The sequence below is a fragment of the Podarcis filfolensis genome (genome assembly GCF_964270895.1).
Source record: "Podarcis filfolensis genome assembly, chromosome: 12".
Taxonomy (NCBI): Eukaryota; Metazoa; Chordata; class Lepidosauria; order Squamata; family Lacertidae; genus Podarcis; species Podarcis filfolensis.
In genome coordinates, this window is record NC_139614.1 from 58,539,687 (window position 1) to 58,565,608 (window position 25,922).

The 25,922-nt window shown below is 53.5% G+C and overlaps 1 protein-coding gene across 1 annotated transcript; it reads left to right on the forward strand.

The window, feature by feature from the left end:
* Positions 1 to 1,477: 1,477 nt before the first annotated feature.
* LOC310746427 (uncharacterized protein) lies at positions 1,478 to 25,463 on the forward strand (the record flags this gene model as incomplete). The annotated part of the gene is made up of 10 exons (XM_083580142.1): positions 1,478 to 1,843; positions 9,490 to 9,636; positions 14,973 to 15,180; positions 16,336 to 16,484; positions 17,628 to 17,748; positions 18,539 to 18,655; positions 19,768 to 19,866; positions 21,573 to 22,005; positions 22,297 to 23,165; positions 23,643 to 25,463. 10 exons carry the CDS (start codon positions 1,478 to 1,480, stop codon positions 24,848 to 24,850), a joined length of 3,717 nt encoding a protein of 1,238 aa, XP_083436268.1. The 3' UTR covers positions 24,851 to 25,463.
* Between the last annotated feature and the right edge of the window lie 459 nt (positions 25,464 to 25,922).

Genomic DNA, 25,922 nt, shown 5'->3' on the forward strand with positions numbered 1-25,922 from the left:
ATAAGGATTTGCTAGAAAGTAAAACCCCAAGATGGTTGTCACCAATGGAAGCAAAGGCTCAGAAAAAACTCAATATGGAGGCCAAATGGCCGAAGTATTGTGAAATTCTGGAACAAGAAGGTGACAGGTTAAAATTGCAGAGTTTTGAAAAACTAAAGAATAAAGTGCGAGACTGGCTCCATTATTATCAAATAATGGAGGTGTATAATGTGGATAAAAAAATAGGCTTTCAAGTGGAAAAATCAAAATTGGAAACAGAACTGTTAGACTCTAAAGTTAAGAATTTGTCAAGAATGTATAACTTGCTGTTGAAATGGAATACTCAGGATGAAATGGTGAAATCTGCCCTGATTAAATGGGCACAAGATGTTGGACATAACATTATGTTTGCTGACTGGGAACAGTTGTGGACCACAGGTATGAAGTTCACGGCATGTAATGCCTTAAGAGAGAATATTATGAAAATGATATACAGGTGGTACATAACACCAGTCAAGCTTGCAAAAATTTACCATTTGCCCGATAATAAATGTTGGAAATGTAAGGAGACTGAAGGTACATTCTTTCACCTTTGGTGGACTTGCCCAAGGATTAAGAACTTCTGGGAGATGATCTATAATGAAATGAAAAAGATATTTAAATATACCTTTCTGAAGAAACCAGAGGCCTTTCTCCTGGGCATGGTCGGCCAACTGGTGCCAAAGAAGGATAGAACTTTTTTCATGTATGCTACGACAGCAGCAAGAATACTTATTGCAAAGCACTGGAAGACACAAGATCTACCCACTTTGGAAGAATGGCAGATGAAGGTGATGGACTACATGGAGTTGGCGGAAATGACCGGCAGAATTTGAGACCAGGGAGAAGAGTTGGTGGAAGAAGACTGGAAAAAATTTAAAGTATATCTATAGAAATATTGCAAAATTAATGAGTGTTAGAAGGTCGTTGGAAAGAAGCTATTGGCTTTAGCAGAAACGTTATTAAGAATTAAGTAAGAATAGATTGATTATGGATAAAGGTGTAAAATTTAAGGCGAAACTGTGTTAAGATAAATTATGGAACTAAATTTGAGAAAGAGGGAAAGGACTTGCTGAAACAACTAATTGAACTAGAATACAAAAAGGGAGGGGTGAGGAAGTCAAGGAAATAAGTAAATGAAAGATAAGGTTATGAAAATAGGGTTTTCTTTTTTCTTTTTTTCTGAAATGTTTCTGTTTTTAAAATGTTTTTTTCTTTTTCTTTTCCCTTTTTATTGTATTTTTCTTTTTTACTTTATTGCTTGTTTTTCTTTTTTCTGTACTTGTTAAACCTTAATAAATATTTTATAATAAAAAAAATAGACTGATCTTCTCCAATCCTCTGGCCACTGCTGAGTTTTCCAAACTTGCTGGCATATGGAGTGTTGCACCTTAACAGCATCATCTTTTAAAAATTTAAGTAGTTCTGCTGGAATCCCATCACTTCCCCTGGCCTTGTGATGTGCAGGGCTTTCCGAGGCCCCTTTGACTTCGCTCTCCGGGATGTCTGGCTCACCTCCCGGGGCACCAGCCAGCCAGGCCACGCAGCGACAGCAAAGACCTCCAGGCCTCCAAAGTCCTCTCCCCGCGGAGGATCCCGGCTCCCGGGCCGGCCTTGGCCTCTGCGGGCCGGACTCCTCCTGGCGCCGCGCTCCCTCCGGCCTCCGGGTCTCCCGGGCAGGACTCCAAGTCCCGTCGTGCAGCGCGGCGGGGGCGGGGCCTGCGCGGCCAAGGAGCGTGACGGCGACCTCCCCGGGAAGCCGAGACGGGAGACGCCGCCGCCGCCGCCGCCGGGCCAGGGAGGGGGCTGGCCGATCCCTCCCCAGGTGGGTCCCCTCCGCCCTCCGCCCCGGCAGCAGCCCCTCCGCCCCCCCCCCGGGATGGCGCAAGGGGCGCCCCCTCCCCGCCCACCCCGGGGGGGGCTGACCCCCCTGCCCCCCCCCGCCACGACCCCTCCCCTCCCTCCCCCCGGGGTGTCGCGGGCGGGGGCGGCCTCGGAACAAAGGCGGCCCCGATCCCGGCAGGAGGAGGGCGGCAGCCCCCCACGCCCCCCCACCCCGAGGGCGCCGGGCGCAGCCAGCCTGTGACAGCCACCGCCGGCGGGGGGAGGGGCGGGGTCCGCGATGGCCGGGCGACCCCCCCCCCCTCACCCTCCGGGGCGCTGGGCACCTGCCTGCTGCTGCTGCTGCTGCTGCTGCATCCCGGGCTGAGGAAGCGGAGCTCATCTCTTGCCCAGCCTCCTCAGAGTGCGGGGGGGGGGTGGAGATGTGGCCGAGCTCCCCCCTCCCCAGATCTGGCCGGGCTTCTCTTCCTGCCCTGCAGACACTTCCAAATCTATCTCAGGCCAGTCACGGATCTCAGCCTGCCAGTGGATTTGGACATTCTTCCAGGCAGGCGGGTCAAGGGCACCAGGGGCGGGCAGAGTTCGCACCCAGGTCCCGAGCAATCCCTTGCATGTGCGTGGAGAGCGCGGCCAGGAGATGGGGGGCAGGACTTAATTGATTTGGAATAAAAAGGGGTGTGTGAGAGGCCTTTGCGTGGCAAGCGGGTCCGTTTTGCCCACGTGAAGATAATAAATCTCTCTCCTGACCCAGGCGCCCCTCGGCCTGCCTGCAGGGCCACATTTGACCCATTACATGGGACAAATCTGAGTTTGCAACTGGAAGATGCCTTCAGTCGGGATGCTTGCATTTTCAGGTTCACACCAAAGACTTCAGTTTGCAAAGAGCCCCTTAAAAGTAGAGGAGAGGGTTGTGACCTGGGGGTGTCCCCCCCCCCCCGTGTCAGAGGCCCTTTTGCTGGCCCAGCCACCCCTTGCAAGTCAGCCCCCCCCCCCGGCCTTTGCCAGCAGTGGTGACCTTGAAAGATGCGAGTTCAAGTGCCATTTTGGGGGCACCCCCGAGATCATGTCTCCTGGGAGCTGGATTGTTTGTGCCTGTTCAATCTGTATTGTTGCATTTATAAGAAGAGGTTGTTGGCTATTTTGAAATCAATCTGGAATAGAAGGGCAGGCTTTTGGTGTGCATTTTCCCTTTGTCTCCTATCAGGTTGCTGCTTGACCTTTTGGAGCAGGAGTAAGTTGGGAGAGGAAGAAAGCGTTGGGGGAGAGGATAAACCTCACATGGAGGAGTGGGTGCCTTAGGGCGGCCGCTGCTCAGTTTCTTTATTCGTTTTATTTATTTCATAAAATTTATACAGCGCTTCATTGTTAAAAGGGGAAAAAACCCTTTCAAAGTGTTTTACGAAAAGATAAAGCAAAATTATCCATAAGGAAAAATAACAACAACAATGGAAAACTTTCAAAAAGTTAAAATGGCAATAATTGGAAACAGATTCAAGCTCGCATCACCTTCCTAAGCATCTAGGTAGGCTTGTCTAAACAATGATGTTTTAAGCAGGCACCTGCCTGGCGTCAAGAGGCAGGGAGTTCCACAGTGTGGGTGCTGCCACACTACAAGATTGAATTCTTACAAATGCAGAGCAGGGATTATGTGGCCCCAGTAACCATTCCAGTTCAGTTGATTAGAGCAGGATGTCTTTTGCAGCCCAGTTACAAATGTGGGGTGCTGATCGCTGTGCCTGCTTGAGGTTCCTGCCTCGTAGGGGGTTGGACTGGATGACCCTGGGACCCCGCCAACTCTGCAATTCTGTGATTCTATCTTGCAGGTGCCTCAAGAACACTCAGACCTGTTTTCCCGCGGGAGGTGCAAAAGGATGGCAGAAGGGGTCCAAATGCAGAGGGAGGTGATGCTGGAAAATCGCAAGCCAGTGGCCCCACTGGGTGAGGACAACCCCCTCTTTTCTCTCTTTATCAAAGATAGCTTTTTGTGGGGGGGAGAGAGCTGGGGGTGTCTGCTGCGTGAAGAGCTCAGGGTCCGAGGCCCCCGATCTGCACAGACACACAGACTAGCAAAGTGTCAGTAAAGGGATCAGAAAGGGAGGATAAATTGGATGCCCATTTGAATAAATCTCTCCTTAGTGGGGAAGTTAAGGTGTGGCGGTTGCAGGGCGGGGGGGACATGAATGGGAAGGAGGAGGAATGGCCTCTTTGACAGTCCCTCTTTATCCAACTCTAAGATTGCCACACACATCCCAACCCCCACACTATATTTAAAATCAAACGAATATTGTATTTAATTTATAGTGAAATGGGGGGGGGCGTTATGTGTGACTGTAACCAAAAAAGGAGGAACCAAATAAGCCACCTGTGACTTGTTTTCACAGACCCATCCTGGCTCTTCTGATATACACTTCCCTTAGTTTTAAGGGGGATTTTACTATTTCTACAGATTTCCTTTTTTTAAAAAAAATGATATTTATTCATATTTAACAAATATAGGAAAAAGAAGTACAAACAATAAAAAGATTACAATACATAAGAAAAAATAAAAAAGAAAAACATTTTACAGGGGAAAAAAGAACATTTAAAAAGAAAAAGAAGGAAACCCTGTTTTCATATCCTTATCTTTCATTTGCTTATTTCCTTGACTTCCTCACACCTCCCTTTTTGTGTTCTAGTTCAATTAGTTGTTTCAGCAAGTCCTTTCCCTCTTTCTCAAGCTTAATTCCATAATTCATCTTAACGCAGTTTAACTTTACATTTTACTCCTTTACCTATAGTCAATCTATTCTTGCTCAGTTCTTAATAACATTTCAGCTGAAACCAATTCAATCCAATCCAACATCATTCTAACATTCATTAACTTTACAATATTTCTGTAAATAGTCTTTGAATTTCTTCCAATCTTCTTCCGCCGACTCTTCTCCCTGGTCTCGGATTCTGCCAGTTATTTCCGCCAACTCCATATAGTCCATCACCTTCATCTGCCATTCTTTCAAGGTGGGTAGGTCGTGTGTCTTCCAATACTTTGCAATAAGTATTCTCGCTGCTGTTGTAGCATACGTAAAGAAAGTTCTGTCCTTCTTTGACACCAATTGGCCGACAATGCCCAGAAGAAAGGCCTCTGGTTCCTTCAGAAAGGTATATTTAAATACCTTTTTCATTTCATTATATATCATCTCCCAGAAAGCCTTAATCCTTGGGCACGTCCACCAAAGGTGAAAGAATGTACCTTCAGTTTCTTTACATTTCCAACACTTATTATCGGGCAGATGATAGATTTTTGCTAGCTTGACTGGTGTCATGTACCACCTGTATATCATTTTCATAATATTCTCTCTTAAGGCATTACATGCCGTAAACTTCATACCTGTGGTCCATAACTTTTCCCAGTCAGCAAACATAATGTTATGTCCAACATCTTGTGCCCATTTAATCATAGCAGATTTCACCATTTCATCCTGAGTATTCCATTCCAACAGCAAGTTATACATTCTTGACAAGTTCTTAGTATTGGGATCTAACAGTTCTGTTTCCAATTTTGATTTTTCCACCTGGAAGCCAATTTTTTTATCCACATTAAATGCCTCCCTTATTTGATAATAATGAAGCCAATCTCGCACTTTATTTTTTAATTTTTCAAAACTCTGCAATTTCAATCTATCTCCCTCTTGTTCCAAAATTTCCCAATATTTCGGCCATTTGGCCCTATTTCTACAGATTTCCAAGGGTGGGGAGTTGCAGTGTCATCCCCCCCCCCTTCTTGAGTTGGACAAAGTCCTTCAATGTGGGCGATTTATTTATAAAATTTATAAAATAAATACACTGCTTGATTGTTAAAAAAATAAAACAAATTCAAAGCAGTTTACAAGAAAGAGGAAAAAAAATTAAAATTATCAGTAGGAAAAAATAACAATAATTGAAGACGTTCTAAAAGCTGGATGGTGGGGTTTGAACTTGGGCTTAGTGCAGACCAGGGTTGGCTACCATTTGGGGCCCATCACCCCCTCCACAAAATGCTCAACCCGAGTTTAGTGGCTCCCTTCACACACACACGGTGTGTCAGGGTGTCCACCTTGTTGGCCTGAGTTTGGGTGAAGGTGTGCAGGAGGCACAAGCCCCCCCCCCTTCACCTTACACAAAGGTACGCTTGCAATGTGCTTCTTTTGTACTCTTGGGTCGTCTTTATGAGGCACAGGGCCTGTCTCTCGTTGGCGGGGGGCGACCAGTTGCTGACATGTGTCACTCAGTACTTAGATTTGTGGGTTTCTTTATTTGGTGGCTTTTGTGCGCCCCTTTATTTGAGTGCTGACTGACCGAGCCTTCCAGCTCTGCTACTTAGCTTTTAAATTCTGACTGTCTTTAGGTTTGAAACGTGAGCCGTTTTGTGCAGTCCAGGTGTCTTAGGATACCTCGGTGGGAAAATCTGCATTCGGAGTCACAAGGGAGCAGCTGCCTTGGAGACACTTTTGGTGCTCTGGAGGTGGAGCAAGAAAGGAGGGTTCCCCTTCTCCCCTTCTCCCCTTCTTCCTCCCTCTGTCCTGCCTTGGAGGGTCGTCGTCGTCTTCTTTTAGCCCCTCTAAACCCGGTTGCTAAAGAGAAATGAAAGACCTTGGCCTCTCCTTTTGGCACTCCCTTTGGGCCTGGAAGGAGTCAAATCCATGTTTTGGTTCCGCAGGGTGAATGTGGATTGAATCTGCTTTGCGGACGTGCCTCAGATCTTCCGCCAGGTGCCCAAGGGAGGCCGGACTCTGCACGGATTTGGCTTCCAGGCCTGGGTTCCCTCCATGGTCCAGGCCAGGACCCAGGCCGGTTGCCATGGAGACGGCCTTCTCTTCCTTGCGGAGGGAATGGAGGGGGCCTGGCTTCCTCCCTTGCAGGAACTGCCCTCACCCTGGAAGGCAGGGGGTTCTTTGCCCCCTCCTGGCTGCCCAGAGCCAGCTAGGCAGGAGCTTGGCCTGACTGCTCATTCGTGGCCCCTTGGGAGACACCATGGCCCAGAGCAAGGGAGTCTCAAGGAGCAGGAGGCCCGGCTGCGCTCCTGCTTCCACATGGAAGGAGCCCGGGGCAGCTCGGGGCTTTTGCGTCCTGTTTTGAGGCCAGGAGGCTGGGCTTGAATGTCTGCTGAGGACAGCCTGGCCTCCGCGGGCGTCTTAAGGACAGAGGAAAGCATCACACGCCATGTCAGGTGTTTCGTCCACCTTCCCTACGAAGGAAGGTCGCAGCATTTGGGACTTTTCAGTTTAGAGAATAGGAAACAGAGAGGCAACATGATAGCGGTTTATAAAATGATGTGTGGCCTGGGGAAAGTGGAGAGAGGAAAGTTTTTCTGTCTCTCGTCACATAAGTAATCGTGGACATCCAAGTGGAACATTGGGAGATCCAGGACAGATGAAGAAAGTCCTTTACGCTGTCCAGTGAATCAGTGGAACCCTCCGCCTCAGGAGGCAGGGATGGCCACCAACCTGGATGGCTTTAAAAGAGCACTGGACCAATCCACAGAGGACAGGGCTCTCAATGGCCACTAGCCATGATGGCTCTTCTTTGCCTGCATGGTCAGGCACATTTGAAAACCCGCAAATAAACGGATTGGCACTTTGGGGACATTTGCCTGGCATGGCTGGAGGCAGAGATTTCTGGTGACTCACTGCCTGGTGACTGATGCTGGCAGGTTCACACATCCTGGTGGTTGCTCAAGGATGTGGGGTGAATAAGGGCAGGTGTGACCTTGCTCCCCAGGTGGGAAAGCTATAAGGGAGAGGAAGAGGCAGGCAGACAGGCAGATGGAAGCAGAGCTCTGAAGGCTGCTAGGGGTGGAAGGGGCAACTAGCCCCTCAGAAAGGAAAGGGGTGAGTGGGTCGGCTGGCGGGGGGTGGGCACGGTGGATGGTGAAGGGAGAGGGGAGGTGCGTGGGAAAGAAGGTGGGAAGGGAAGGGGCTGGGGTGGGGCTTCACCTGCCCTGGACATCTCTGTACAGCCCCCGTCCCGTCCAGTGGGATGCAGAATCCTTGTGTGGCCCCAAAGCCAAAGTCTGGTATTTCCCTTTGTGGAGTGCTTCTTTGTCAGCCGGTCAGAGCTGTTTGGCACTGGGACGGACTCCCTCCTTCCTCGGAGGTTCCCCCAACAGGTTGGGTCGCCGTCCGTGAGGGATTCTTGAGCTGAGATTCCTGCATCGCAGGGGGTTGGACTAGATGACCCTCAGGGTACCTTCCAACTCTACAGTTCTATGAAAAAGCAGCCCAGGGCCCCATGCAAGAGGAGCAGAGCAGAAGAACTGGCAGAAGCAGTTGCCACACACCCCAAACACAGCCTCTTCCGCCCGCAGCAGGAGCAGCCTCTCCCAAGCTGAGCTCTGCAAGGGGAACCAAAGGGAATCCCCAAACACCCCCCCCCCCCGAGCGATGGCTTCTCCTTGCTCTTTGGGACCCAGGCAGCCCCCCTTCATCCTTGGAGGAAAGGCCTGTCTGTCAAGAACAAACGGGGGCAGGTTGGTTTCCACCTTTGGGGCGCTTCCTCCAGGCAGTCTCTTTCTGTGCTGCAGCTGAGCTTTGTGACACTACACGTCCAGCATGGAAGTCATCCTGGGGACTTTGCAGGCTGGGGAAGAGGCCCTTCCCTGCTTCAGGCTGATGCGCGGCCCTCGCTGTGTGTGCATGAACATGCTCATCAGGCACCTGGGCATGCACGCAAAGTGATGCATCCCATCAGGATTTGGAAGTGCTGTGGAAACCCTCCCCACCCCCCACCCCCACTTTCTAGAGCTTTCTTCCAGATGCCGTGGAATCCCTTGCAGGAGGAGGACTGAAAACACCCCATGACTTTCTTGCAGGATTTACCTGCATTGAGAAATGCCTTGTGGTGGGTTGCATAAAGAGAGAGGTGCAGAAGCTGCACCCCGAGAAAGAGGGCCGACTGCGGGTGTGTTCACACCTTCTGAGTGGCTTCCGCTGGCGCTGCCAAAGGAGTGCGTGAGTCACTGGGCACGGAGCCTCTGAGCCCCTCCTCGCTTGAGGCACTTGCCTGAAGGCGCCCGGGTGACTCCTCCAGAGGCTTCCCGTGTCCCAGGGAAGGAGTGCCGCTGCTTTGACTCCAGAAGGAGCTTTACCTTCAGCCAAAGCAGAGAAAAGTGCGCAGCCCACAAGGGATTCCTGCACTGCAAGGGGTTGGGCTAGATGGCCCTTGGGGTCCCTTCCAAGTCTACGATTCTGCGAAGCCCAAAAGGTATGGAAGGTGCCGGCGCAGCAAAGGCCTGGCCTGCAGCAGCAACATTTGCCCCATGTACAGTCAGCCTCTGGAGTGGAGTCCCTAAGACAGTTGGATGGCGCCTTCATGCCTCCTTCCAGCAACTCCTGCAGCCCAGCTGGTGCCCCACATCTTGCTCTGCTTTCTTTGGACAGCCAGGCCGACTCGGGGGTTTGGGCAGCCCAGGACTTCCATGCACAGTGCCCCAGGGAGGTCACTTCAGTGCTGCTTGCTTGACTTCTTGGAGCACTCCATTCTGTCTCGAGACAGACAGATGCCCACAGCAACACATTATCATTCATATTTACTAAATTTATATGCTACGCTTCCCCTTAAGATTGCAGGGCAGTTCACAGCGTAAGTTAAATGTCCAGCCTCCCCTTCTCACAGGTGCCAGTCACATGTCTCAGTGGGAAGAAGCCCACAGAAGGGCAGGAAGGTCACAGCAGCAGCAGCAGCAGCCGTGTGAGGTCCCTACAGACTGGAGGCAGGAAAATGTTGTCCCCATCTTCAAAAACGGGGGAAAGGAAGACCCAGGTAACTCCCGACCGGTGAGCTTGACATCAGTACCAGGGAAGGTCCTAGAATAGATAATTCAACATTTGGCCTGTGAGCATTTAGAAAAGGATGCTGTGATTACTAAGAGTCAGCATCGGTTTCTCAGAAATAAGTCATGCCAGACCAATCTGATTTCTTTTTTTCTTTTGATGAAATTACAAACTTGGTGGATCAGGGGAATGCTGTGGATAGAGTGTATCTTGATTTCAGTGAGGCTTTGGACAAAGTCCCCCATGATATTCTCATGAGGGAACTGGTAAAATGTGGGTTGAATGAGGTAACTGTGAGGTGGATTTGTAGCAGGTTGACTGATTGAACCCAAAGAGGACTCATTAACGGTTCTTCGTCATCTTGGAAAAAAGTGACAAGTGGGGAGCCACAGGGCTCTGTCCTGGGCCCGTGGTTGCTTAACGTTTTTATAAACGACTTGGATGAAGGAATTGAGGGGATGCTCAACAAATTTGCAGATGACTCTAATCTGGGAGGGGTAGCTAATGCCGCAAAAGACAGAATCAGAATTCAAAATGACCTTAACAGATTGGAGAAATGAATTTCAATAGGGACAAATGCAAGGTTCTGCACTTAGGCATGAAGAACCAGATGCACAAATATAGGATGGGGGACACCTGGCTTACTAGCAGTACATGTGAAAAGGATCTAGGGGTCTTGGTGGACCACAAGCTTCACAGGAGTCCACGGTGTGATGCAGCAGCAAAAAAGGCGAATGCTATTCTAGGCTGCCTCAACAGAAGTCTAGTCTCCAGAGCAAGGGAAGTCATAGTCCAGCTCTCTTCTCCCTTGGTCAGACAAACACCTGGAGTCCCGTGTCCAGTTCTGGGCGCCACAGTTTAAGAAGGATGTTGACCAGCTGGAATGTGGGCAGAGGAGGGTGACGGAGATGGTCAAGGGTCTGGAAACTAAGCCTTATGAGGAACAGTTGAAGGAGTTGGGTATGTTAAGCCTGGAAAAGAGGAGACTGAGAGGAGATATGAGAGCCATCTTCAAATATCTTAAGGGCAAAGAGGGAGCCTGCTTCTTTTCTCCTGCTCTGGAGGGCAGGACTCAAACCATTGGCTTCAAGTTGCAAGAAAGGAGATTCCAACTAAACCTTCAGAAAAATTTTCTGCCAGTAAGAGCTGTTTGGCAGTGGTGGTGGTGGACTCTTCTTCCTTGAGGTGTTTCAGCAGAGGTTGGCTGGCCATCTTCCCTGGATGCTCTAGCTGAGATTCCTGCATTGCAGGGGGTTGGACTACATGACCCTTGGGTCCCTTCCTAGTCTAAGATTCAGTGATTCTTCCCCCTGTCCAACTCCCAATGATTCTCCCCAACCGGCCTTTGTGGCATCCTGCTGCCTCTGACCTCATGCCTAGCCTTGTCGCCATGAATTTGTCCAGTCCTCTTTCAATCCTGTCTAGTTTGGTAGCCATCAGTACTTCATGTGGCAGCGAGTTCCACAGTTTATCTGTGTGCTGTGTGAAGAATTGCCCTCTTTGATCTGTCCTGAATCTTCAGTGTTCAGTTTTGCTGGAAGGCCCCATCGGGCTCTAGGATTTTAAGAGTGGGGCGAGAGAGACTTCTGCCTGCCTTCTGTAATCTTTCACCCTCCCCTGCAGCATAAATCTGCCTCCCTTTTGCTTCCCGTTGGCCGGCTATTCTTGATCAGGGGCCAGCGTGGCCTAGTGATTAGAATGCCAGGCCAGGATCTGGGAGAGACCAGGGTTCGAATCCCCACTTGGCCGTGAAGCTCCGTGGGGGTTCCTTTAGAAGCCAGTCATTGCCTCTCAGCCCAGCCTACCTTGCATGCAGGGTTGCTGTGGGGATCTAGTGGGAGGAAGGAGAACTCTGCACATGGCCTTGAGCTCCTTGGAGACACAGGTAGGATATAAGTGCAATGAATCAATGGGGACAGCTGCTCCCGGCCTTCTCTTTCGGAAAGGGAATGCAAGCACCGCCAACGTGGGACCCGCCTGGATGTGAGTCAGGTTCCAGAGGCCAAGGAACACCTTTGGGAGCCAAGTCGGAAGGGGTTTTACCTGCTGCACCCTGGCACCGGGCTTCCTCCAGGCGCGTTTGAGGAGCAGAGCTTGCCAGGCCAGACACCCTTGGGATAAAGCAGCCCAGAACAAGCGGATGTTTCCTTCTGGGGCATCACAGGTGGGGGGGCTGCCTCCTCCTCCCCCTCCTCCTCCTCACGGGGGCTTTTGCTGCCCGGGTGAGAGCTGCTGAAGTCGGCACTTAGGGGACAGATGTGCTGGGACAGTCTGTGGGTCTGGATAGTGGTTGTGGGGGAGGCAGAGGGCCAAGTCCAAGCCCTGGCACTGCCAGGAGCCAGGCAGAGCTGCCTCCTGCTGCGCAAGGGGTTCAGCTGGGCTCCTGCCCAGCAGTCGCTTATCCACCCCGTTTTTACGCAGCAGCTGCACACTCCTCCTTGGCATGGCGTGCAGCTAAACTGTGGAACTCCCTCCTGCAGGACCCTGTGAGGACCACTGACCTCGGTGGCTTAAAAGCGGGTGAAGCAAATCGCTGGAGGAGAAGAGGGCTCTGGGCGACGCCTCCCCAGCCAGGGGCAGCAATGGCTTCTGAATCCCAGGAGGGGAGAGTGGGTCTTGTCCTGCTCAGGTCCTTCTTGTGGGTTTCCCATCTGGTTGGCCCCGGAGGGAAGAGGAGGCTGGACCAGACGGGCCCTGGCCTCATCCAGCAGGCTTCCCTTACGTTCTCATGGAACTCCAGGGCCAGAGGCAGGGAGGGAGATTTGGCCGCTCAACTTGATGGTCCCCCTTTGGGGGCTCTTTGGGGGTTCTTAGGCTCCCCCCCCCTCTGCCTCATGAGGATGACTTTGCAGGACGTGCGGGAAGGAGCTGAGCCTCTCCTAATCTCTGGAGGCATCAGCGGAGGAGGAGTCACACCTCGGGTTCAAACTCAGGCTGCGGAGCAGAGAGGGGAATGAGACTCAGCCCTGAGTCAGGAGTGAGTCAGGAGAGCCCGAAACCCCAGTAGGACAGAAGACACACCCCCCCCCCCTTGCAGCAGTGCGCTTACTGCAGCCCTCGAAGGGGAGGCTGCTGGCTTCCTTGCGGTGCAATCTGGTGACAGTCACATGGCTTTTATAACGAAGCACGGGGGGGGGGGGTTTGCAGGCGGCTCAGATGCCCCTTTGTCCATCTTTGGCATCAGGACAAACGCTCTGGGCCTGGGCTGTCAGTCTGGGAGAGCTGTGAGGGGTGGGGGTGCTCTTTGAGGGGCACCTGGGCATCTCTGGTTGCCCTGCTTGGACCGCTTGGGGGGGGCTCTTGGGTGCCAGTGTCAGCTGCAGGCGCTCATTTCCTCAGGGGCCCAGAGTCATAGGCTTGTAGAGCTGCAAGGGACCCTGAGGGTCATCCAGTCCAGCCCCCTGCAGTGCAGCACCTGTGGCCCCAGTGCTTCCCGGAGTGCCGTGCCAACACTTGTGCTCCCTTCTCCAGACTCCGCTGGCCTTTCCAGATTTGCAGCACCACAGAGACCTTCCTGTGCAGAGACAGAGGTGACAGCGGCAGAATAATGGCCTCTGCTCTGGGTCCCAGAAGGATGGCTGCTGTTTGTGCAGGGCCAGGCTGGTGTCTTAGGATAAACCCCTGTGGAGTCGGCCTGCGCACACCCAGGACTGCCGCAATAGCAAGTGTTGAGTTGAGTCCTTGCGCCCCAAAGGGGGACTAGGGAGCGGCTAGGGATGTCAGCTTCAAAATGCCGTCATTCTCCATGGGAAGAACCTCTTGGGGGCAGGTTGTGCTGTGCAAAGTGCCCCGGTTGGGGGGCAGGCAGGAACCTCCCTTCTCTGCAGAGTAACTGGGAGGAGTCCCCCCCTCCACTACATGGGACCTCTCATTTATTTTCTTTCTTTTTTTGTATAAATCATTTCTTAATAAACCGAAGACAAAGAGCACAAAGAGATGCGGTCACAGCAGATGGCAAGCCACCTTAGGTTGGACGTGATCCTTGAGCTTGTTTTCCCAAACTGTTCCTCCCCCCATACCCATTCCACCCCCCCTTGAACCTGTTAGGCTGGTTTGCACACTTTCTTTTGTAATAAGCTAGCTAAATCATAATTACTCAGGACCTAGTTTTCTCAACGCATTTGGATATAGCAGGAGATGTGCTCCACAACCTGAATATATAGCTGTTGTAATCTTTGCAGCAGTTAGAAGGTTGGATGGATCATTTTCTGGAATCACATCTTTTGGATGTTATATTTTAGAAGCCCCAAGGCTTCTAAGACAAGGCAAGGGGGGGGGGCTTGCAGATAAGCTTGTGCCCCAGCACCTCTCTCTTTGGAAACATACTACTGATTGGAGCCGCCATTTGTTTGGTGGTTTATTCCATTTGCCCCCCACTCTTCCTCAGGGAGCTCAAGGTGGTGTATAGAGGTCTCCTCCCCATTGTCTCCTCACAATGACCCTGCGAGGGGGGTTGGCTGAGAGGCAGGGACTGGACTCAAGGTCACCCCCAGCCAGGCCAAGGGGGAATTTGAACCCTGGTCTCTCCCAGCCTGGCCTGCTAACCACTGTGCCTCACTGCTTAAGAGAAGTGTCGCCTGGCGGATCTCTCAGCTGCCACACCTGCAGGAAAAGGAGACGCTATGTGGTGGAGGGAGAGCCAGGATCCGGATCGAGTGGGTGGGTGGGGTTGCAGAGACCCAGAAGGCTGCTAGCTGGCCACTATTTGGTTCCGGCCGCAGACCTTGACCCCCAGGGTTCGGAACTCAGATATGGAAGCTAATCGCCAAATGGTACCTTAAACCTCAGTTGTGGGGACCACAATGGAATGTCTAGGAATAATTTTTTCATCTGTGAATCCCTCCAATTTCTATAGCATTTTATATTTTAAAGAAAAAATCTCAAAGTGCTTTACAACACACTGAAACATCAAATAAAACCATCCAGAACAAAATAAAACCAAAAACTCAAGCTTCAAGGAGAATATTTCAGATCCTTCTCTAAGTGACATTTTGCTTTCCCCATATTTATTTCGCGACTTCATTTATAGAGCTGCCTCGCGGCAGGAGGACTCCAGGAAGGCAGTGTGGGGCAGTGGTGAGAGTGTTGGGTGAGGACCTGGGAGATCAGGTTCAAATCCCCACTCGGTCCTGAAGCTCACTGGGTGACCTTAGAGCCAGTCGCAACCTCTTAGCCTACCTCACAGGATTGTTGCAGGGGTTAACTCAGGAGGGGCATGAACCATGTGCTCCTTGGGAGATAAACGCAGTAAAGAAGCTCTTCTGCTCCCCTGGAGGTGGCTGGGGAATTTTGAGCACGGCTGACCCGGCTTCTTCCTCCTGGCAGACTCTGCATCCACCAAAGATGCAGGCCGCCTGTGACCTTGAGGAGGAGGACGAGCAGGAACAAGGGGGGGCCCACTGGGCGATGGAGGAAGACATGTACGTCGGGGAGCCCCCTGGCGAGAGAGAGGCAGCCGTCGCTGACCCCCCGGCGCAGGACAAACCGGGCAAAGGAGCCGCCTCCTCCTCCGCCAGCAGCAGCAGCAGCCCAGGTACCACTTGGGGGTCTCCTTGGAGCCTGGGCTGCATGAAAGGGGCAAAAGGGCAAAGCCATCCCTCAGATCAGAGCCGCCCACACGGTTTCTATATATCTGTGAGCCACCTTGAGTCCCTCTCAGGGGGGAATTATATTTATATATAATAAATATAAAACAACAAAGTCGTACTTTGGAAATCAAATGGAATCCATTCCTGAAGTCCGTTCAACTTCCAGAACGTTCGGAAACCAAAGCGCGGCTTCTAATCGGAAGCTGCAGAAGCCCCGTCGGATGTCCAGCTTCCAAAAACAGTTCCCAAACCGGAACAGACACTTCCAGGTTTGCGGCGCTCGGGAGCCAAAACGTTCAAGAACTAAGCTGTTAGAAAACCAAGGTACGGCTGTATAAGCACTTTTTATGTGTTACAAAAAACCTTCAAAACGGCTTGCAACCTACATTAAAATGTTCCGAAATAAAACATCAAATATAAAATATACATTCTGAGAGTTTGGGTTTTTTTTACAATAAAGCGTTATATAATTTTTATGAAATAAATAAATGAATGAAATGGAAGTGTCTTGGAGCAATGCTGGACCCAAGTGCACGCCTGCTTCCCTGCCTGAGCCCCCTCCCTGGGCAGCACTGGCTCCACTGCAGTGGGAGCCGTTGTCAGAACTCGATCTTGTACACTTTGGAACTCCTTGCCTGTTGACTTCCAGCAAGCGCTTTCGCTGCACTCCTTTCGGCGCCTGCTAAAAAGCACCCCTGTTTTAGATAAGCCTGCCCAGATGTTCAGGAAGCCAATGGGAATTTTAATCTGCTTTGTGTCTGTTGTTTTAGCTTTTCCAGTGTCTCTGATGGTTGTTATGAGTTCCTTTTACTGGTAAGGTATTGTTTTATCTCTTTTTTTGGTCAAACACTTTGAGCTTCTTCCTTTCTAACTGTGAAAATCTTATGGAAGAAATGACTCATCAGAGCGGTCCTCTCTCTCCACTTCGGGTTGCTATACATCCGGAATTTCCTGGACAAACCCAGAATACTGCAGTCGCAAGCTGGGTCTGGGCAAAAATCAGTGAAATGTCTGGGAAAATCCAATGTTGGCAGTGTTGGTTTTGCACACAAAAAGCTCAACAGCTGTTTTGCTCAACCCTATCTCTGCTTGCTCTCTAGGCTGCAAAGGCCCCCCCTGGATGTCCCCCCGCCCTCCAGAGCCGCCTGGCGCCTGGCAGGGCCTCTGCACCTGGGAGTGCTGGCATCAACGAGTCCTGGAGCTCCTGGAGCAGGAGCAGGTGGCCCAGAGCCCCCCGCGGGCCGCTCAGGTGAGCAGAGGGAGTGGGCAGTGGGGTCCTAGGCAGGAGGGAGGGGGAATAAGCCAGAGATACCCCTTGCCAAGAGATGTCCCTTGTATGGAAGGGAGAGCTGGACCATCAAGAAGGCTGATCGCCGAAGAATGGATGCTTTTGAATTCTGGTGCTGAAGGAGACTCTGGAGAGTCCCATGGAATGCAAGAAGATCCAACCTCTCCATTCCTAAGGAAATCAGCCCTGAGTGCTCACTGGAAGGACAGATCCTGAAGCTGAGGCTCCAATACTTTGGCCACCTCGTGAGAAGAGAAGGGTCCCTGGAAAAGACCCTGATGTTGGGAAAGATGGAGGGCGCAAGGAGAAGGGGACGACAGAGGACAAGATGGCTGGGTAGTGTTCTTGAAGCTACCAGCATGAGGGAGGCAGTGGAAGACAGGAGGGCCTGGCGTGCTCTGGTCATGAAGAGTTGGACACAACTGAAGGATAAACAACAACAACAGTCCCTTGCCAGTTGCTGGAAGCCACTGGAGGGGAGAAGGAGGCTCTTGTGGGTTTCCCGTAATGGGCCCTGGTCGGCCCCTGTGAGAACAGGATGCTGAACTAGACCTACTGCTGGCCTGACTCAGCAGGGCTCTTCCTCTCTTCTTAGGGAGCCTCCAGGTCCAGAGGCAGTCTATCTGGACTCCTAGGTTCTTTGGGGAGTTTTTCCTGCTGAGAACAGGAAGCTGGCTAGAGGGGCTCCCTTTGGCCTGATCCTGCAGCCCCGTCTCTTGCTCTTACGTCCAGGCAGGGCAGAGTGGGAGGCACTGCTGGGGACGCAGGGAGCAGGATTGGGGCTGCTGGCCTCTCCCACGGCCGGCACCTGGGGGGTGGGACTTCTCTGTGCCTTTCTCTTTTTGTGCACGGCGCCCTCCCCTGTTGGCGTGGGGTCTTTGCAGGAGAGCTGCCTTGGCTGTCCTGCTGCTGCGCTTCCTCCCCTGGGGGGGGGACCCCTCTCTCAGTGTGTTCTGCCTCGCTCTGGATGTTTGGGGACGCTCAGCCCAAGCTCTGAGCTGCCACGTTCTCCCCCCTCCTCTGGAAGAGGCTGGTTTTCAGGGGGTGGGCAAAGGGTGCTGGCTTCCTCGGCACAGAGCAGGATGCGGCCTGCTTTCCTTCCAGGTGACGTTTGAGGACGTGGCTGTCTACTTCTTGCCTGAAGAGTGGGCCCAGCTGACGGCCTGGCAGAAGGCCCTCTACTGGGACGTGATGAAGGAGAACCACGACCTGGTGGCCTCGCTGGGTGAGGGTCCCCCTCATACAGCCCCCTGGGGAGGGGGGGAGGGTCGCAGCCGCTGGCCCCAGGACACCCCGGAAGGTGGGGTGGGGGTGATGGCGGACCCTTCAAGTCAAATCAGACAAGTTTCACCGGTGATCCGCTGGATCCCTCGAAGTTCTGGCTTTGCCCCACCATCACCAGCTGAAGGCTCTGTGTCCTCCCTTCCTCTTCCAGCTCCCCTGAGGCCTCTCCTAGCTAAGCCTGGCCTGACTTGGGCAGCGTCTCTGAGGGCTGCTACGTGACGTGGCGGCGTCAAAGGGGGATGAGCCACATGGCCTCCCAAGCCGTGACCGTTAGGTGGAGCCTCCATGTCCTACGGCAGTCTTCCTGGGAGTGCCAGGTGCTGGGAGATGCGAGGAGGGCTGTTGCCTTCACGCTTTGCTGGCTGGGCCCTGGATGGGGGCTGGGCTGGATGGGGCCCTGCTCTGATCCAGCCACCAGGCTCCTCTTCCTCCTCTTTGGCAAGAGTCCCCTCTCAGGGTGGCGGCCGACCTCCATTGCGGGGGGCTGGACTAGATGTCCCTTGGCGATCCCTTCCGACTCTGCTTCTATGTCCAAACTCTTTCTCCGTGGCCAGGAAGGCCTGAGGCAGATCTCCTCTGACCACTGCCATGGGGAGACCCCTGCTTTCTTGCTCCTCCAGACATGCCACATCCGCCCCCCATCTGCCCCCTTCAGGCCCTTGGCTCCCCCTTGTGGCGCCCAAGTCTTTCCCGCAGGTGGTGACTTTTCCACTTTCTCTCCTCGCATGCAGCTCCTGCCCGTGACCCCGAGCCAGAGGTCTTGGGCCGAATGGAGCGAGGGGAGGCCCCTCCTTCTGAGGCCCCCATGGAGGAAAAGCTGGAAGAGGCTCCCCGAGTGCCCAGCCCAGGTGAGTGAGGCCCCTCGAGGGGTGAAGGTCCTGACTGAGGCCTGCCTTTAAGGGGGTTGGGCTGGATGACCCTTGGGGGTCCCTTCAAACTCTGCAACTTTGTGAGCAGCAAATGTGGCCACTGCTGAACCCGATGCTTCTCGGTTGGCGACCTCAAGGGGACAGATCCTGGTGCGCATGTGGGTTGGGCTGCTCTGGGCTGGCTATGGAGAGCAGCGAGTGCGAATCCTTTTCTGGAGCTCCTCTCTGCTTTGTGCATCCGCAGGAGAAGCCCACTGACAGGCAGGCAAGTCGGGGGGTGCATGGAGTCTGGGGGGGGTCTTACCCCCAGGGCTACTCCACCCCTGAGGCGTGGCTTCTTATCCAGGACCAGCAGGGAGCAGAGAAAGCTGCTTTACGTTGGCCTGTGGAGCTCAGGATTGCCTACACTGGCTGGCAGCAATCCCTGGCTGTGTTTTGCTGTCATGCCCATCCTGCTGTGACCATCAGTGACGTCCTGGACTTGTGACGTCCAGCCCCCTGCAGTGGCAAAGGCAGTCCCTCCCCTCGGAGACCTTGGGGTTCACTCCTCCAGCATTCAATTTAGACACAGCTTGATTGTAAGCAAGCAAGCAAGCAAACTTCAAAGCAGTTTACAAAAAATTAACAATAATTTAAGACATTTGAAAAGGGAACATAACACTAGACTAAAAGCAGAATTAAAACTCACGTCAGCATTCTAAGCACCTGGTTGGCTTGTCTAAACAGGAATGTTTTTAGCAGGTTCTGAAAGGGGAAAAGGCAAGTACCTGCCTAGTGTCAATTGGCAGGGAGTTCCAAAGGGCAGCTGCTGCCGCACTAAACAATCAAGTTCTGACAGAGGTGGAACGGGTCTTCGGTGGCACCTGGAACTGTGCCAGTTCCTCTGATCAAAGCGGTCAAGTGGCACCTGTGGGGTCAGACGATCTCCTAGGGAGACAGGTCCGAAGCTGTTAAGGGACACTAATAGTAGCTCTAGGAATCCTCTTTCCATCCCTAGTCCTTAAAAACAGGCAGGTGCAATTTGACTCTACCTTCTAAGGTTGAGCTCCTGACGTTCTCCTTCGCTCTCCCACTCTCTCCTCTGGGTGCAGCTTCTGGGGCTAAGCGGCAGCTGGAGGTCAGGAGAGGACCAGGTGTGGAGCATCCCTGCAGCAAGACTCAGCCCAAAAAAGCCAAGACGGGCGCTCTGGGTGAGTGGCGCCAGAAGGCTTAGAATCATAGAATCATAGAGTTGGAAGAGACCACAAGGGCCATCAAGTCCAACCCCCTGCCAAGCAGGAAACACCATCAGAGCACTCCTGACATATGGTTGTCAAGCCTCTGCTTAAAGACCTCCAAAGAAGGAGACTCCACCACACTCCTTGGCAGCAAATTCCACTGTCAAACAGCTCTTACTGTCAGGAAGTTCTTCCGAATGTTTAGGTGGAATCTTCTTTCTTGTAGTTTGGATCCATTGCTCCGTGTCCGCTTCTCTGGAGCAGCAGAAAACAACCTTTCTCCCTCCTCTATGTGACATCCTTTTATATATTTGAACATGGCTATCATATCACCCCTTAACCTCCTCTTCTCCAGGCTAAACATGCCCAGCTCCCTTAGCCGTTCCTCATAAGGCATCGTTTCCAGGCCTTTGACCATTTTGGTTGCCCTCCTCTGGACACGTTCCAGTTTGTCAGTGTCCTTCTTGAACTGTGGTGCCCAGAACTGGACACAGGACTCCAGGTGAGGTCTGACCAGAGCAGAATACAGTGGCACTATTACTTCCCTTGATCTAGATGCTATACTCCTATTGATGCAGCCCAGAATTGCATTGGCTTTTTTAGCTGCCGCGTCACACTGTTGGCTCACGTCAAGTTTGTGGTCAACCAAGACTCCTAGATCCTTTTCACGTGTACTGCTCTCAAGCCAGGTGTCACCCATCTTGTATTTGTGCCTCTCATTTTTTTTGCCCAAGTGCAATACTTTACATTTCTCCCTGTTAAAGTTCATCTTGTTTGTTTTGGCCCAGTTCTCTAATCTGTCCAGGTCGTTTTGAAGTGTGATCCTTCCAAGGCAGCATGCAATGGTGGTGCCAGGAGGCCTGTTGCAGCTCTGGGGCCCCACTGGGACTGTGCTGGGACTTGGTGGCCCCCGTGGGAAAGCTTAGTGGCAGAGGCCCTGCCTTGCAGGAAGAAGGTCCCGGGTTCAAGTCCCGCTGGCATCTCCAGGAAGGGCTGAGAGAGAGGCCCTGCTGAAGCCCTGGAGAGCCTTTGCTGCCGGTCAGTGCAGGCCATCCTGACTCGGTACAAGGCATGCTGCTGGATAGTATGGGGTGTGTGCCCCCTCTCCACCCAAGCAGGGGGGGCTGCTTGGGTTGCAGATGAGTTTCTCCAGGGACACAGAGGGCCTCTGCCTCCCTCCAGAGCAAGGCTGCTTGCGCCCCTTTGTGACTTGAAATGGGGTGGTCCGAAATGGGCAGAGTAGATTTTCACAGAGGTTGCGTCACTGTGCGACCTGCAAAAAGCCATCACTTATAGAGGAAGGTTGCCTTGGGGACCTTTTATTTCTTCCCCCAGCCCCCCCCCCCCGCACCTGTCTGTTTTTTTTGCTGGGGAACCTTGAGCTTCCCAGCTTGGGGTCCACCCTCTTTCCTAGCCCTGGCATATAGACGTTGTGCCATGTCACTATTCATTTGTTGGCCTAAAACGACACCCTGGGGCAAAGCAGACAATGCAAACACAACTACAAACATACTGATGCAAACACAACATCTTGTTTCAAAAGTATCAAGATACATCTGTTTTCCTTCTCCAAAGGCCACAGATCATTCAGCTCCTGGGCAGGTGGGGGCAAGGCGGGGGCATGGCTGGCACTCCTGTCTCTCACCTGTCTTGACATGCCCTTTCTCCTCCTTCCTCAGCTGACGCCAAGCCCCACATCAAGCCTGAGGAGCAGCGGGGGGAACCCCAGGGGCCGGCCACCCACCACTGCAAGGACTGCGGCCGCACTTTCCCCCAGCGGGACGCCCTGATTTCCCACGTCCTGCGCACCCACTTTGGCGAGCGAGCGCTGCCCTGCCCGCAGTGCGGAAAGTTCTTTGGCAGCGACAGCAGCCTGGCCGCCCACCAGAGCACCCACTGCCTGGAGCGGGTCTTCACCTGCATCGACTGCAAGAGCAACTTTGTCTATGAGGAGCAGGAGGCGGCCCGGATCCAGGCCCAGCTGGCCCTGGGGAAGCTTTTCAAGTGCTTTGGCTGCAGCTGCAAGATCGCCGCCCTCCTGGCCAGAGACCAGAAGCCCGACGTGCAGGAGGGCTGCCCCCCCTTCGGGCAGCTGGATGCCACCTTCTACAGGTGAGGAGTCTGGGACTGGCGGGAAGGGATTCTCCATAGTCACGGAGTCAGGGATCACCTCCGGGTGTCTCTGGCCTGAAAAATTCATCTTTTGGGTTTTTAAAAGGGTCTCCCTTATGAGATGGTGGCCTCTCCTTCCTTGGAGGTCTTTCAACAGAGGTTGGCTGGCCATCTCTCAGGGATGCTTGAGCTGAGATTCCTGCATTGCCAGGGGTTGGCCTGGATGACCCTGGGGGTCCCTTCCAGCCCCTTCATTCTGCCTCACTGCCCCCTCTCCTTTTCATCCCTCAGCCGCCAGCGCGCGATGGAGCAGGTCCGCCAGCGGGCCGCCCACTGGACCACCTCGGAGACCAAGGCCTTTGTGGAGCTGTGGGGGGACGACCGCGTCCAGACGGCGCTCTTTGACAACTATCGCAACGAGGTGCAGTACAAGCGGCTGTCGGACAAGATGCGGAAGATGGGCTTCCACCGCAACCTGGAGCAGTGCCGCCAGCGGGCCAAGGACCTGCGCAGGGGGTTCAAGGAGATCCAGGACGGGAACCTGCACTCCAACCGGGCGCGCCAGACCATGCCCTTCTTTGCCCTCCTGGACCGCTTCCTGCTGATGAGCCGGGGGCTGGTGGTGCCCAAGGTGTGCGTCAACAGGACCAAGCAGAGGGGGCGCAAGGGCAGGGGGCGCAGGGAGGAGCCCCAGGGAGAAGCCCCCTTCCTGCTTGCCCTGCCCGCCCAGCACCCCAACTTGCGGGATCTGACGCTGCAGGAGCAGGATCCGTACCTCCACGCCCTGGCGCACCCCGACTTCCACCTGCAGAGCCGCTTCACAAGCCAGTATCGCCAGGGGGCCGGCCTCCCTGGCTACCAGTTGCCGACCCCCGACCAGGACCCCCCGGCCAACGCGGTGGGGCTGCCCGGCTGCCCGCTGGAGGGGCAAGACGAGGACTCGCCCACCCTGCGGTTGGCGGACTTCTCCCTGCGGCCGCAGGACCCAGACGCCTCCCTCGCTGTGGAGTCCTGCCGGGCAGCCGCTCGCAGCCAGAGCCAGGACCGTGTGCTGAGCCCCATCAATGGGCTTTCAGCCACCAGCAGCCTCTGGTCAGAGATCGCCAGCATGACTACTAGGGAGAACCCCGCTGGCGTGGCAGCCCCAGGAAGCGCCCAGCGTGAGTATTTGCTTATTGGTTTATTTATTTCTTCACAGTATTTACAGCTTGCCCTTCATTGAGCGTTTTCCATCCCAGAGCAAAGTAGTAAAACTAAACACAGAAGCACAATATACAAAAACTGCAAAATCATATAAACAAGACCAGTAAACAACTGGAAAACCTCTATCATACGCTAAACCAACAAAATTAGAGTAGAGGGAAAAATCATTATATTAAGATCCACAATTGGGGGGGGGAGTCAAAGGGGATTATATGTTTATGTTTTTATTTTACTTCTTAACCTGAAGACCACTTTAGCTAATGGGGCCTCCCGCCGCTGCACGATTTCTGTTCTCATCCTGAAGCAAAGTTCTTAACCCAAGGTACTGTTTCTGGGTTAGCGGAGTCTGTAACCTGAAGCGTCTGTAACCCGAGGTACCACTGTATTTAGAAAGCAACTCATGCCTCTCTTTTTCTTCCTTCCACCCCCGTCAGCCTGGCACCCTGGGAAGGCCCCCAGCTCCTCTGCCAAGCGGATGCGTGACCTCCGCTTGCGCCGCAGGAGGCAGCGGGCCGCCATGGCACGGGTGCTGCTGGGGGCCAGCTACCGCCCCAACGACCGGACGGTGTGGAGCAAGACGCAGAAGACGGACTGGTGGGACAACCTGGTGGCCGGGCCGGCCGATGACGGCGAGTGGGTGCGCTACTTCCGCATGTCGCGGGAGGCGGTGCTGGAGCTGGTGGAGAGGCTGCGGCCGGTGCTGCAGCGCGAGGACACCAACATGCGGGCCGCCATCCCTGTTGACAAGCGCGTGGCCCTCACGCTCTGGAAGCTGGCCACCTCGGACAGCTACCGCTCGGTGGCCAACCAGTTTGGCGTGGGCGTGTCGACCGCCTCGGTCATCGTCATGGAGGTGTGCGAGGCCATCCACGACGTCCTGCTGCAGCACGTGGTCCACCTGGGGGACCCCCAGGCCGTCATGGAGGGCTTTGAGCAGCTGGGCTTCCCCAACTGCATTGGCGCCGTGGACGAGACCCACATCCCCATCCTGTGCTCGCCCCACGGCGCCTCGGCCTACATCAACGGCAAGGGGCTGGTCTCCATGGTGCTGCAGGCCCTGGTCGACAGCGCAGGGCGCTTCATGGATGTCTACGCCGGCTGGTCGGGCGGCCTGCAGGACTCGGGCCTGCCGTGGGGCTCCCCGCTCTTTGAGCGCATGGAGAAGGGCACCTTTGGCCCCCAGACCACCACGGAGATTGAGGGGGTGGCCGTGGGCCCCGTCCTGCTGGGGGGTCCTGCCTGCCCCCTGCGGCCGTGGCTGATGAAGCCCTACACAGAGGCCCTGGAGGGCCCCCGCCAGCGCTTCAACCTGCTGCTGGGCAAGTGCCGCATGGCCGTCACCTACGCCTTTGAGCGGCTCAAGGGCCGCTGGCGCTGCCTCCTCAAGCGCCTGGACGTGGCCGAGAAGAACGTCCCGCTGGTCATCGTCGCCTGCTGCATCCTGCACAACATCTGCGAGAGCCGCAACGAGGCCATGCAGGAAGGTTGGGAGGAAGGCATGGACTACGCCGACCTGCCCTCGGCTGAGGGTCACGCAGACGCCTTCTCGGACGCGGAAGAAGGGGCCGGGGAGGCGCACGGCGTCCGCGAGGCCTACTGCGCATTCTTCGAGAAGAGGCGGCAGGCGGAGGAGGAGCTCTGAGGGGCGCTGTGCGTTGTGTGTGTTGTGCGAGGACACCCCCTTCCCCACCCCACCCTGTGGGTGCTGCCAAGAAGGGGGGACAGGAACTCAGGCTAACTCAGGTTGCAATTCTCTTCCGTGACTTCCCAGGGGGACAGCGTCCAGGGGTCCCCCTCGGTGAAGTCCCCCTGCTTACCGGTTGCACTGTTTTGACCTTTTATAAACCTTTTATAAAAATTGGCTTAGTAGGAAGTTTTCACCCTGGACCTCAATAAATCCTTGTTCTTCTTGAAAGAACTTTGGTGGGTGTGTCTTAAATGTGAAATTTCTCAGGTTTCCCCAGTCATGAATGAGGCTAGCAGGATCGGGGGGGCAGGGGGCCCCCAGTTCCCTTTGCAAAACAGAGCTTGGTGCAGGATGTGAATGAGCACAAGAAACACAAGGGCTGGGGCGGGGCGCAATGAAGGGACAAGTACAGTAGGGTGTGCTGATTTTTACAACAAAGTTGTAATGACTTGGGAATTCAAAAGATTTCTTGGTTAAATTAATATAACTTAGTTTTGCTTGGTAAGTAAACTATGTGTAAGATGGCATGGACATCATTAAAAATGACTGCAGTTATATTTTATATTAATATTTTTACTTTTATTTATTAATACTATTCATTTTTAGCATTACCTGACACTTTCAAAAGGTAAAATTAAAATTATTTGATTTTCGGAAAGCAGTTGATGTGCTTTTTCATCAAATGTAGATTTGCCAAGCTAAACGTTATCTAGTCACAAACTTAAGAAATTTGAATTCTTCACGCCCAGAAACATATTCTTAAGACCGCTCCCTGAAGAAATGTGCAAAAATTAAGTCCCGCCCCATAAAACGACTCGCCCTCCTAGCTCAGGCTGGGAACTCTTGCCCGACTGCTATATGTCTTCTTCTGCCCCTGGCAAGCTCCTGAGCCCTGTGGGGAGCCCCTCTCCACCCAGGAAGACCCTTGTTGCCCCCTCCTCCCCAAAGCCCAGGCCTGCGGTTGTCCTCAGCGACGAGGGGTTCTGCTGCTTCAGTTCCATGGTGCACCCATGCCAGTTTGCCAAGC